The following is a 13110-nucleotide window of genomic DNA, read 5'->3' as shown; positions in this document are numbered from 1 at the left end:
GGCGTGCTTCTTGGAGCAGGCAGCCGGCTGCTTATCCGCCATCAAAGGGCAAATCCTGGCCAGTTTGCATATGTTGATTTAAACCTAGGAGTGTTAGTCAGCGTTAATCGCAGCCATGGCGGCGAGTGTGGAACACTCATCGCGCAGACAAGTATTTTACGTGCAAATCCACAACATGCCGACGTACACGGCCTACCGCTTCCACGACCATAATGACGCTGACAGTGTATTTTGCTGAGGTGGAGCACATGTAGTTGTTTACATTGGTAATTTTCAAATGTCCGTGGCGCCCTTTTTGTTCTCGTCGCGGTAGCCTCGTTGGTGACACAACGGAACACATCTTTTGAATTATCTTTAGCAACAAGTTTCTGGCACGATTCACAACACGTGAGCTGGCTGCTGCGCTAGCGAAACGTCACGCACCAGCAGTTGGAGTCTCGCAGAGTGTCGTTTGCTGCGGCGGCCTAAACATGGCGGATTCTGGTAGTTCGCGTGAAGGGCGCTTGGGGCGCTCTTCTACGAAAAGGGTCTATTATTGGTATGGTTTGAACGGCGAAGTCCGCTGGTCTTTTAGGATGTTGAGGATGACGTCGAAGAGCTCGTTGACGTATATTGCACACGCCACAGGATCACTGTTTCAAAGTTCGTCGCATTCGAGGAACGCCATTTCCTGCACGAACCAGCGTTGCGTGTCGTCACCGTGTACCCTGATCCATTAGAGCAGCTTAGTTAAGAGTTCCCAATGAACTTCGGGAGCAGACAAAGTTCGAAATGCCGCTGGCTTGCCGTTTTGCGTTGTCATTGCGAACACATCCTTCTTGCATTTGTGCCAGCAGACCGTGTTTGCGCAGACGCAGTGGGCAAACGTAGCCGTTGACGGGATTAAATTTGGCATACTGCCTTTGATTAGAGATTCCTTGCATGTCAGACAGACCCGAAACTGACCGACGTCGGAAGCAGCTGGGGAACCACCGCGTCAGTACCTCCATGGCATTCTTCCGTTGTTGTTGAGACGGGATCCCGTCGATCGTAGCCAGGTTGTTGTGAAACCACAAGCGGTCGCAGACGTCGCCGCCGTGGCCGAAGTGCCGCTCAAGAAACTCTCGCCGAAAGCGGAAGTTGGCCCCGGCGAACGCATTGTGCCATTGCCATGTTGACGCTACTCTGCCGGAACTACCGCTTCATCGCCGCCTTCGCCAAGCATCCGCCCACCATGGAGCGCATGCTTGGGTCCGACGGAGAGACGACGTCACTGACGGCGCAGCCAATGGCGCGCGCGCTTGGATGCGACGTAGAGAACGATGTAATTAACGGCGAAGCCAATAGAGACCTTTATCGAAACATGTGGCGAACGGTTTTTCTTTTCACCTAGCCATATACAGGTTTCGCTGTAAACAAAGTGAACGCAGGCATCGCGTCGTCTGGCGACCAGATAACGCACCACCTTGTCAAGACGTGCATGTGCAGTAACTAAGCCACGCCCACCGACGGAGACATCGGGCGCAACCTCCGCCCTATTATAGTGCATAGCCTGGCTGCGTACTCCCGAAGAGGAAGCCGTGCATCTCGAAGCTAGACGCGTCTGTCGACGGGTAGTACGAGCGGCGACGGGTCCGTTCTTCGCTGTTCCAAGCTTTGCGTGACTTAGTGCAAACTACCCGCAGTTTTAGGGGCGAAGGACCTTAGGGTCTCGGCGAGCATCGTCGTCTGCTGTCGCGGCGTTCACCGTCATGTCCTGTCCATTTGCTTGAGTGCGAGTGAGGGTGCGACCGCCTCAGCGCTCGCCCTGTGGCGAGAGAGAGAGCGAACGGCGCGCGTTGACTATGGAAACGCTCTTTCTGCGATCAACGCTGAACTACCAGCTCGCAAGGAACGATAATGCGCCCTCACCCGCGAGAGACAACACTGACGTAGACAGCGTCTGCTAGCGAGTTTCTTCACTGAAAAAACCGACTGCTCGCGCTGCGCAACCGTTCACCGGCCACCCCTTATATATGGCACTGGATTTTGACCCGTAATGTAGTGCCGGTGGGAGATTTTTCTTGCGCGTGTTTGAACAATAAAGATTCGCAGCGTGCACGTTATCTAAAAGCGGAGTGCGGGGCTCTGTGTCTAATCTTTCTTCAGTCTCTCGTTGCACATTAGCAGTGATTTTGCTGTGGTAGACACTGGCGCACACAGCATGCTTCGCCCCTCCACAGGTTTCATATTAGTGGAGCTGAAATACCCTTCACTACATGCTTCGCCCCTCCCCATTTTTTTTATTCTTCGCTTCACCTAACCAGCCAATCCAAAACTAAACTCCTGTATGATAAGCTTTCTGATAATGTAGATTCGTGGTCACTTGACACGCTGTAGAAGATCTGGCTTGTAAGCTACATTTCGGACGAGAGCTGGTGAAACGCGTCCAGCGAATTGTTGACATGATTGCGCATTCAGTGAACCAGTTGCACAGTCTCTTTTTTGTGTCGTTTTTTGCGCTGTTCAATATGAACCCACCGTAACGTGTCCTCAGCATATGGCGCTGGTATAAAGGTTGTGACTCACAATCAAGGAAAGAGCATATTTTTTATCCTCAACCAAGAAGTGACATTTCAAAGTGTCATGCAGGTTTAACAAAATATGACGCGGGGCGCCACTGTGCGGTTAAGCTTTCCATTACAGCCTCGAAATTATTGTCCAACCTTTAATAAATTAATAGATGTGTACGTTCGTTTCAAATGCCATACCAATAAAATCACAAAAATCTGTCTTGTCTAATATTGCAGCTTATTGCTATTTCTAGTTCTGTTCCTAATCTTCAAATGCTTTCATTGAATAATGGCCCTGATTGTACGCAACCAAGTAAAGTCATTCCCTTGACGCCCGCGTTGTTTGTTTCACAACCTGAGAATGTATGGACATGGCTCTGTACTGAGATCATAAAACAACGCGGTCGTCATCAATTGCTCTGTTTGTGTCTTTTGATATCACCACATCGGAGTCCGCTAGTCTAATTCCTTTTCTTCTCGACATTGCATTCGAAAAATGCAAAGACGTTCGCGACGTCTCTCGGCTACACTGCTAAGAAACTCTTTGAACTGTTTTTGATTCTGCTGACTGCAACAGTTGATTAAAAAAAGACATTCTGGATGTGTTTAACAGCTCAATATTTGTCCCTCGCTGTCGCTATCGATATCAATTATCAAGTATGCCAGCGTCTGTAAGGAGAATGATTTTGCAGACAAAAAAATACCCCACCTCCCCGAAGGGAATCGTCGGGAAACGCCAATGCATTTCTTGCGCCGAGAGTACACGGCGTAGTAATTTTATTGGCGTAAAGCTGGACACATCGACGCGCTCAAGTGTCTCCCTTTTGGGCGCCTCTTTCAACGAACGCTTCCTACGTGCATTCGTAATCACCTCAGGGATGTTGCCACCGCCTTCAATGCAGCACAAACGCGTTTAGAACGCGCTGTTTTCAGGCTGTGCCAAGGCAGCACAAACGCTACAAACGCGTTTCAAACGCACTGCATTGAGGCGGTGGCGCAGGGATGAGAGAGAGCAAACGGCGAGAGAAGGAGCGGCGAAGCACTGCACCTACCCTCTCCTACACTCTCTCCACACACGCGGGAACTCCGCCGAGCGTCCACGATGCGAGCGCCCTCACACGCCAGAGCGCGCTCCTCCTCTCCACTCCCTCTCCGCTACTCCGCCCGCACCACCTGCTCCGGTTGCTAGGGGCGAGGATAAGCGCGCGGGCCCGCAGCTGTTGCTATGGGAGAGGGAGTGAGAGCGGAGAGGCGCGCGGACAACGCCGGATGCCTTACATAGTCCGACTAAGAAATGCATTCGCATTTAAAAATTGCGTAATAAACTTTCTGGACTTTTTCCGAGTTAAGTGCTGTTGGTATACATGCTTCAGTTTTCTATCGCGTTAAAAAAGAGGGAGTGCAATCACAAGTTACCTTTTGCAAAAATATTGGTGTAAATAAAGCTGTTCTGCAGACAGTTACCACGCCCTAACCTAAAAAAATACTGAAATAAAAAAATACTAAAAATACTAAAATAATGTTCATAAGCGTCTTTTACTGGTCTATATGCATATTCGAGCTCTTTAGCATGCCACGCTTAGCACAGGAATTTAAGATATGAAAGTACTTGCAACGTTTTTTTTTAGGTTGTCGATTATGAGTTAAATATTTCTTTAATATATTACACTAACACGGTGAGGAACAGACAGCGCCATATATGACGCGCCCGGCTTAGATATTTATCATGTTCCAGGATTTTACGCACGCATCTCTTTAAAAAATGGCATAAGTTGAATGCAGACTGAAACTAAGCAAGACTGAAAACTATCGCGCAGCCATCCTCATTTGAAAATGATTAGATTGAACTCTATGCTGTTCGTGAAAAAATAGTGTAGGCTCACCACATGTGTGTCTGTGTCCTTGAAGGCGACGTCCCGGATGGCTTTTTCGATCTCCAAAACATGACCAGCCTGCACCATACAATTTAAAAACGCGAGGTAAATATGCACGATCAAAACTGAGGCAGGCAGATAAAAGGAATGGAGACTTGAGCGAGTTGGTAGGCGTTCATCTTTCGTTGAAACAGTGCACACAGGACGAGGTCGAAGGAAAAGAAGCGCAGGACAGGCGTCTGACTCGCAGGTAAATTTTATTGGGAAAAACAAGCATATATATAGGTGATGTACATCGTAACGAAAATCCCGTAGATCCCAGCACTGTGGGAATCGATGTAATGCGAAGTAGCCAGCAAAGAGCTGTTTTAAATGCGAAGCATTTCTTAGCGAACTTCTGCGACTTTGAGCGTATCTATCTATCTATCTATCTATTGTAGGGTTTGGCGGCTGCGGTTAGCCCTGACCCCTTAATCTATGAGGCCGAGACACAAAGGGGCACATCTTTACTGCATCGGGCCTCGGCCGCAACTGCCCGCTGCCAGCGGCTGCCGCGTGACACGAGCGCACATGGGATCGTCGTTTCCTTCTACGCGCTCACAGCCGCCGAGCGCCCCCGTACTGCCCCCTCCCCTCCGAGAAAAGTGAGCGAGAAGTACGCGGGCAACATCACAAGGGTAGCGCGCGCAAGTGTCCTGTCCTGGCTATCCTTGGCCACGGCGGACTGCCCGTGGCACACACGACCACATGCCGGCGCTGTCCGCCCACAACTCTCTGTGGGACCTCAAGGGCTGCCGGACGCGGGAACTGCCCACGCACGCAGCGAGGGCAACTCTGCCGCCGTCCGAAGACGGAGGCGCACCGGACTCACTCAGGTTGACGACCACGGTCGTCAGCATGACCACGGTCGAGAGCATGCCAGAATGCCGATGCTCCTGGTGCAGCACTGGCCCCACCGAGCTAGCGGGCACAGTAGACCTCCTGGCGCGCTGACGTTGCCTGGTGCCGTTGTCGTAGCCGTTTCGCTGTTTTGCCATTGTAGCCGCCCGGACCATTCGCGTGTGGGTGGCGGCCACTCCTCCACATGGTAGTCGTCGAACACTGGCGGCCTAGGCAGCTATGGAGGTGCAACGTCCCCATAGAAGACTTCGCTGCATGTGTCTTTGACGGTCCCTCTTCGGGCCTCGCTGATGTTGGTAGAAGGGCGACATTGAGACATCTGCACCTTGACATAGTTTCGGTCTGCCTCTTCGTCCTTGTACTTGCCGCTGTTAAACCGCTCAGCGTACACTGGTGTCGGTTCAGCCATGGTCCAATGCATTGTCTCCGACGGAGACTGTTCATTGTACGGTTCGAGCACTGACGTTGCGAATTCCTCATTCGGCTTTCGGGTCTCGCCCTCTCACTTTTCTCGGATATCTGAGACGTCTCGGATTTCTCGGCCCTGTTGTCCGAAGCTTCTTCAACGGGTGTCTCCTCAACACCTGCGGCATCGTTCACGTAATCATCGTAGTCAGCATCGCCGGCGTCCACGCACTTCGTTTTCTCGTCCCACTCGCCATCGCGGACCATGCCCGCCTCGTAATATTTTACTTCCTCCGCATCCACTTCCGCTTCACCATCCGCGCCGCTCACTGCTGCCTCCCAACCACCAGTACCGTCGTCACCTCCTGTATTCTCCTCGGTTCTTCCTTCTTCAGCGACGTCGGCTTCACCATGCCGGAACTCCCCAATCTCTTCGTCACCACTTTGCCACTCCCTGATCTCTTTAACGACCTCGGCTACCTTCCGTTCGCCACGTCACTTCTTGGCCTCCGCACAGTCTTTGTGCTTTCGTGTTTCCACGTCAAGGACCTGAAAAATTACAGGCCCATCAGCGTACTGTCCGTTGTCTACAAGCTATTCACAAAAGTAATTGCTAACAGAATTAATACGACATTAGAGTTTAATCAACCAAGGGACCAGGCAGGATTTCGTACAGGCTTCTCAACAATAGACCATATTCATACTATCAATCAGGTGATAGAGAAATGCGCGGAATACAACCAACCCCTATACATAGCCTTCATAGATTACGAGAAGGCATTTTATTCGGTGGAGACATCAGCAGTCATGCAAGCACTGCGGAATCAGGGCATCGACGAAGCCTATGTAAACATAATGGAAGAAATCTACAGCGCATCCACAGCCACTATAGTCCTTCATAAAGAAAGCGACAGAATCCGAATAAAGAAGGGCGTACGACAGGGAGACACGATCTGTCCAATGCTATTCACCGCGTGTTTACAGGAGGTTTTCAGGGACCTAGATTGGGAAGAATTAGGGATAAGAGTTAATGGAGAGTATCTCAGTAACCTGCGATTCGCTGATGACATTGCATTGATGAGAAACGCGGGAGACGAATTACAGCTCATGATTACTGAACTGGATACGGAAAGTAGAAGAGTAGGTCTGAAAATTAATATGCATAAAACTAGAGTAATGTGGAACAATCTTGGCAGAGAACAGCGCTTTGCGATAGGTGGCGAGACGCTGGAAGTTGTAAAGGAGTACGTCTACTTAGGACAGGTAGTAACCGCGGAGCCGAACCATGAGAGTGAAATAACTAGAAGAATAAGGATGGGATGGGGCTCATTCGGCAAGCATTATCAAATCATGAATGGTAGTCTACCACTATCTCTCAAGAGGAAGGTATATAACAGCTGCATCTTACCGGTACTTACCTACGGAGCAGAAACCTGGAGACTTACAAAGAGGGTTCAACTTAAATTGAGGACGACGCAGCGAGCGATGGAAAGGAAAATGGTAGGTGTAACCTTAAGAGACAGGAAGAGAGCAGAGTGGGTCAGGGAACAAACGGGGGTTAAGGATATCATAGTTGAAATTAAGAAGAAGAAATGGATATGGGCCGGCCAGGTAGCACGTCGGCAGGATAACCGGTGGTCATTAAGGGTAACTGTCTGGATTCCAAGAGAGGGCAAACGCGTGAGGGAAAGACAGAAAATTAGGTGGGCAGATGAGATTAAGAAGTTTGTAGGTATAACGTGGCAACAGAAAGCACAGGACCGGGTTGATTGGCGGAACATGGGAGAGGCCTTTGCCCTGCAGTGTGCGTAAACAGGCTGATGATGATGATGATGCTTCCTCGTCACCATGCGGCAATTCATCTGCGGTTTTTCTCCCGTCCCTGTTTTTGTTTTCCTTCCTATTCCGCCTCTTCTTCCTCATCTTTTCCCTTTTCTTCACGGCAGCCGCGTCGTCATCCCGGGACTTTCTGACCTCTGCTTCAATGTCGTCGCAGTCACCGGCCGTGTCCCCAGAAATCGCGTCGTCCGACGCCGTGTTCACCTAACCCTTCCTGGACGCTGCACCCTCGCTAGCGGACGATGCATCGCCACCGCGTCGCTGGACGTCCCGCGGTGCCGGCCCGCCGCACAAGCCCGCACGAGCCTCGACGCCGACCTCGTCAGCGCACGCATCGGCGCCGCCTTCGTCGTTGGCCCCAAGTGCTGCCTCGCCGCACGAGCGCGCCACAGCCTCCATGGCCCTCGCGGGCAGCGGGACGCCGAGGTAAGCACCGAGGTGCTCGAGGGCGATGATGGCACGCCGCTGCTCGTCGGAGGTCATTCTCCCGGAAAGGCAGAGGCGCATGAGGGTCTGGACCGGCTGAAGTAAGAGGACGAGGTCGTAGACTCCGTAGGCGGCCATATCCAGGAACGCCCGTTTCAGCGCCCATAGCTCCGCGAAGGCGATATCGCCGTGCAGGGGGCCGAAATCAGGGGCTGTTGGGACCCGGCGTACGTTGATCGGGCAGAACATATCGGGGCGGGGTCCTACCCGTTGGGCGCCAGATGTAGGGTTTTCCGGCTGCGGTTAGTCCGGTCTCCCCGCTGGAAGGGTTCATTTACTTCTCGGTCAAATGCGCGGCGATGCAACAGAGTTACTGTCACTGTTCACACCGACACCCTTCTAGACTTGTAAACATCACAATGCAGCAGCACATCGCGGATGTAAACCTGATAAGTACGTGCGTAAAATATAAACATTCACGGCTGCTGTGCTCCACCAACGAACCAACTCGCCGAACCAACGAAACAACTCGCCCAATCTTCAACACTTGTGCTCCAGAAAACTTGAGGCGGTTATTGACGTCGCATGAATAAAAAAAGTGTGCAGGAAAGCTTAATGATTGGCGTTGGCTTCTTTGAACTCTAAACATATTTTTCTGCAGATTCATCAGGAAACCATTAGAACTGACAGCGACTTCACACAATGTCACGTGCACTTTCATCATGCCACCGTCATCCACCATGCTTCCATCCTGCCACCGTCATCCAGCTTGAACACCAAGCCATCCACCAAAACATATTTTGCTCGCCACCATCAGCCAGCATTCTCCACTTAACACCAAAGGAAGCTAGCCACCACCACCACCATCTGCCACCATTTTTTTCCGCTCTCGCCATCATGAGCCATTATGACCACCACAGCTTCCACCACATCCACTATTCTTTCCACCTTGTCCACAATTGTTTCCACCTTATCCACGAAGAATTCCAGCATCCACCAACCCACGATTGCCGTAGGGTTAATGACGCTGAGAGAACTGTAATAAATAAATAAATTAACTGAAAGTTTCAATGCACTGGAACTTTATTCACAACATTATGCTGCACTTATAAATCTGTATTGCTGTATCTGTATTCCGGAATACTTTTTTCTTCTTTTGCAAACGTATCTCCGAAATATCCCGTTACGTTATAGGCAAATGTATCAGTATCTGTATTTTAGGCTTCCAGTCAATGTATTTCGATATCTGTATTCCGGAATACTTTTCCGAGTACCTCTGCCCAGCCTTGGTATACGATATGACTGTATACTTTTACAGCGAAAGCTGTTATGAGATCACAACACGGGCCGTTTTTGGCACCGTAGTTGTCCGCCGCCGCCGGTGCCCGTAACCAGTATCGCGTAAAACTAAGAAGAAAACATCCGAGATGGAACGGGGTTTGAACCTGGGCCCTCTGCGTGGGAGCCCAGTGTTCTACCTCAGAGCCATGCCTGTGCTTGAAACTGCTTTGCAAAAAGACCCTATATAGGCTTCATACCGGGAAGGAACCACATTAACATATGCAATGTTGTGTGGTAGAAGAGTAAAATAACAACCAGGCGTCACACAATGCGAATTCTGTAACCAGGCGTCATACAATGCCAATTGCTTCCAACCCATTACAAAGGGCTCTGCCATATTTCTTCATCGTCATCAGCCACAGCATCAACAAAGTGAACATAATGCCTTACAGGTGTTTAGCGGGTACCACGGTTCTCCGCAGAATGACGAAAAGTTGCAGAGTGGCTGTTTCCCTACTTCACAAAAGTTATGATGATTTATAGCGTAGTGGGTTCCTTGCAAGTGGACTTCTGTTGGTTGCCAAAGAAGCCATCCATTTCTTCGGGGTCTCAATAGAGTTCTTACCATGTTTCTTTCTGTCTCTTTCTCACGTTAACGTATGTCATATAGCGTGGTGGGAGAGTAAAATAACGACCAGGCGTCAGACGATTCGAATTATGTAACTAGTGGGTCGTTTAAAGCTTCTAACCCATTACAAATGGCCCAGCCATTAACCTTCATCGTCATGAACCGTCGCATCAACAAAGTGCACGTAATGATTTACAGATGGTACCTCGCTTCTCCGCAAAATGATGAATTATGTCGTGGTGGGTGCTTCCCCACTTCACAAAAATTATTATTTGTTCCGTAGTGGGTACGTTGCTAATGTACTTGTATTAGTAGCCACAAGAGACTTTATCACGGGCTCTAGAAAATCCGCTCTTACAGCTTTCGCTGTGATTGTGCTGCGCTTTCCGCGCAGGCCTGGCGATCTTTTTTGCTCTGGTTGTTTGTTCATCTCCCCCCCCCCTTCCTGTGTTCCATTTGTCTTCAAACATTTACGCATCTTTTCGAATGCTTGGGTAATGACGTGTTCCGGAAAACCGGCTTCCTTTAGTGTTGCAACCTGTTCATTGACGTTGAGGGTTGAATTGCGCAAATGAGACAGGGACTAAAAGAAGAGACGACAACACACAGAGCGCAAACTACCAACAAAAGTTTATTTCCTGAGCACACAGTTTTTTATGCACCACTCTTGCGCCACCAGGTGAGTACAACAATCAACTTCTTAGAAACGCGAGCTCTTTACCAGATAAGTTAACAGACGGCGTGCTGACGCATTCGGGACCTAATCTAACAATGTTCTCAGCTTCGATAATTTCTCTCGTCAATTTATCGTTCTGCGATGCGACAATTGTACATGCGCTCAACACAGGTTGGCACCCACATGTCTTGCAGTGAATCGCAAGCCATCCGTCACGTCCATTTTTTACATTGTTGTTATGTTCTCTAAGTTTGTCATTAATACACCTTCCGGTTTGACCTATATATATCTTACCACACGAAATTGGAATCCGATATACAACATTACTCTTGCAAGGAACATAGGTGATTTTGTGTTTCTTAGTGCATGCATTAGATTTCATATTGCTACTATTGCGGTGGCATAGGCTCAGGAGTTTGCGCGGGGCTTAAAAAACTACTTTTATTCTAAAAAGAGACAGGGCGTGCAAACACGGACACAAGAAAGAGATCAGGACACCACAAACGCCGACTAACAACTGAAGAGACGCACAACGGCTGAAAAGAAAGAAGGCACGAATACTTATCTGCGCATGCCCATGCAACCGGCGAACCTATCAATCCGGCACACGTGGCGGTCTACGTGGAAGATAACTGTTAAGGCATTTGATTTCATCTTTATGCAAGTTAATCGACGGTTGGCTCACGCATGCGCTACCACTATTCTCGATATGCCATGCTTCAATCATCAGGCGCGTTTCTTCATTTCTATGCCGGTACAACACTGCGCATTCATCGAATTTTGGCGTGCACTTACAATCTCGACAATGTAAAGATAGATTAGAAGGTGAGCCTCCTGTTAGCGATCTCTTATGTTCCAACAATCTCTGGTTAATGCATCGGCCCGTCTGTCCTACGTAGAAGCGGCCGCAGCTGAAAGTTACCTTATACACCACACTCGTACGGCAATCAGTGAATTTGTTGGTGTGTTTTACGAAACAATTATCGGTCCGCTTCTTGTCTTTCACTCGCTCATTCTTCCTCTGCACAGCGGCACAAATCTTACCTAGCTTATTGGCAGTCGTGAAAACAACATTAACGCCGTATCTACTTTCTACTTTCTTTAGCCTGTGAGATATGCAATGAATGTACGGAATACCTACGACACGTTTCTTCCTATCGCTTTCTGCAACCATGCTCGGACTTAACACAATAGACTTCTTTAAACGCTCAGCGACCGTGGCCACCGCATCACGAGGATACCCTACATCTAAAAGACGCGTAACCTGTGCGCTAAAGCTATCACTCATTTTGTGCTCACACGACTTGGTGAGGGCTGACTTAAGGCAAGACATGGCGATGCCGTTTTTTACAACCTTCGAGTGCTTCGACGAAAAATTTAACAGCGGTTTGGAAGATCTAGGAGAATACTGCCAGCACACGTGGTTCTTCTGGAACGTTAAGGAAATGTCTAGAAATTGTATTCCATTATTCTGAGGCACCTCTTTAGTAAAGCTCAGCCCTCCTCCATTTAATTCAAATTTTTCGCTCACGGAAGTTACCACCTTTTCAAAGTCCTCATCACTACAAAAAATCAAGTAGTCGTCCACATAACGAAAAACCTTAATAACCGAATTACCTCTTCAGTTGTTAGTCGGCGTTTGTGGTGTCCTGATCTCTTTCTTGTGTCCGTGTTTGCACGCCCTGTCTCTTTTTAGAATGAATACGTACCAACTAGCTCAGCTCTCTGTTATTCTAAACTACTTTTACTTTGGAACGTTCCGCCACTTTTTTCAAATTGTGTGAAATCTTGTGGAAGTATGGTATGACGGCAACTTTTTTCGCGTTAGTTTTTGAGGGCTCCTCAGTTGAGGGCATCTGGCGATGCTTTCTGAGCAAAGTTGTACTCACCTGGTGGCGCAAGAGTGGTGCATAAAAAACTGTGTGCTCAGGAAATAAACTTTTGTTGGTAGTTTGCGCTCTGTGTGTTGTCGTCTCTTCTTTTAGTCCCTGTCTCGTTTGCGCGATTCAACCCTCAAGATCATGAACCAACAAGCCCACCTGACAGCCATTCTGATGTTCATTGACGCTTACTTGTAGCCCATCCTGACAAGATTTCTGCAACACAGAACGAACACAGGAAAAGGCAATAGCTTGAATGAACAGGTTGCGAGACTACAGCAAGCGGGTTCGGAACACGTCATGCCCAAGCCTTCGAAAAGATGCGTAAACGTTTGAAGACAAATGGAACAGAGGTTGGGGGGTGGGGGGGCTATGATGATTGAACAATCAGAGCAAAAAGTACATAGTCATACCGTATACTCGGCGAGTGGCGCACGGTTTGAACAACGTCGCGAAACGATATGGGGATGACGTGGTTTTTTCTTTCCCACATCTTGAGTCCATGAGCGCAAAAGTGCAGAAAAGCAGTGTCAAGCATAGCAAAGGCACATACTTTTCACTATACAGGCTGCAAGGAGGTCATTGTCTATCAGATACCATTAGCATGCGGAAAAACTTACATTAGTCAGAGCGGAATATGTGTTAACGTTTGTCTTTAGGGAACACGAAC

At 49.0% G+C, this 13110-nt stretch overlaps 1 protein-coding gene across 2 annotated transcripts in view; it reads right to left on the bottom strand.

Moving 5' to 3' along the window:
* LOC119402404 (uncharacterized) overlaps positions 1-13110 on the bottom strand; it is a 347414-nt gene that overhangs the window by 34681 nt on the left and 299623 nt on the right. For both annotated transcript variants that reach the window (XM_037669544.1, XM_037669543.2), the window contains exon 14: positions 4415-4483. In XM_037669544.1, the coding sequence (XP_037525472.1) occupies positions 4415-4483 (69 nt within the window). The remainder of the gene's footprint in view (positions 1-4414; positions 4484-13110) is intronic.

This window comes from Rhipicephalus sanguineus, chromosome 8, assembly GCF_013339695.2.
Source record: "Rhipicephalus sanguineus isolate Rsan-2018 chromosome 8, BIME_Rsan_1.4, whole genome shotgun sequence".
Lineage (NCBI taxonomy): Eukaryota > Metazoa > Arthropoda > Arachnida > Ixodida > Ixodidae > Rhipicephalus > Rhipicephalus sanguineus.
Note: the sequence above shows the minus strand (reverse complement) of the source record. Positions and strands in the feature narration are given on the sequence as shown.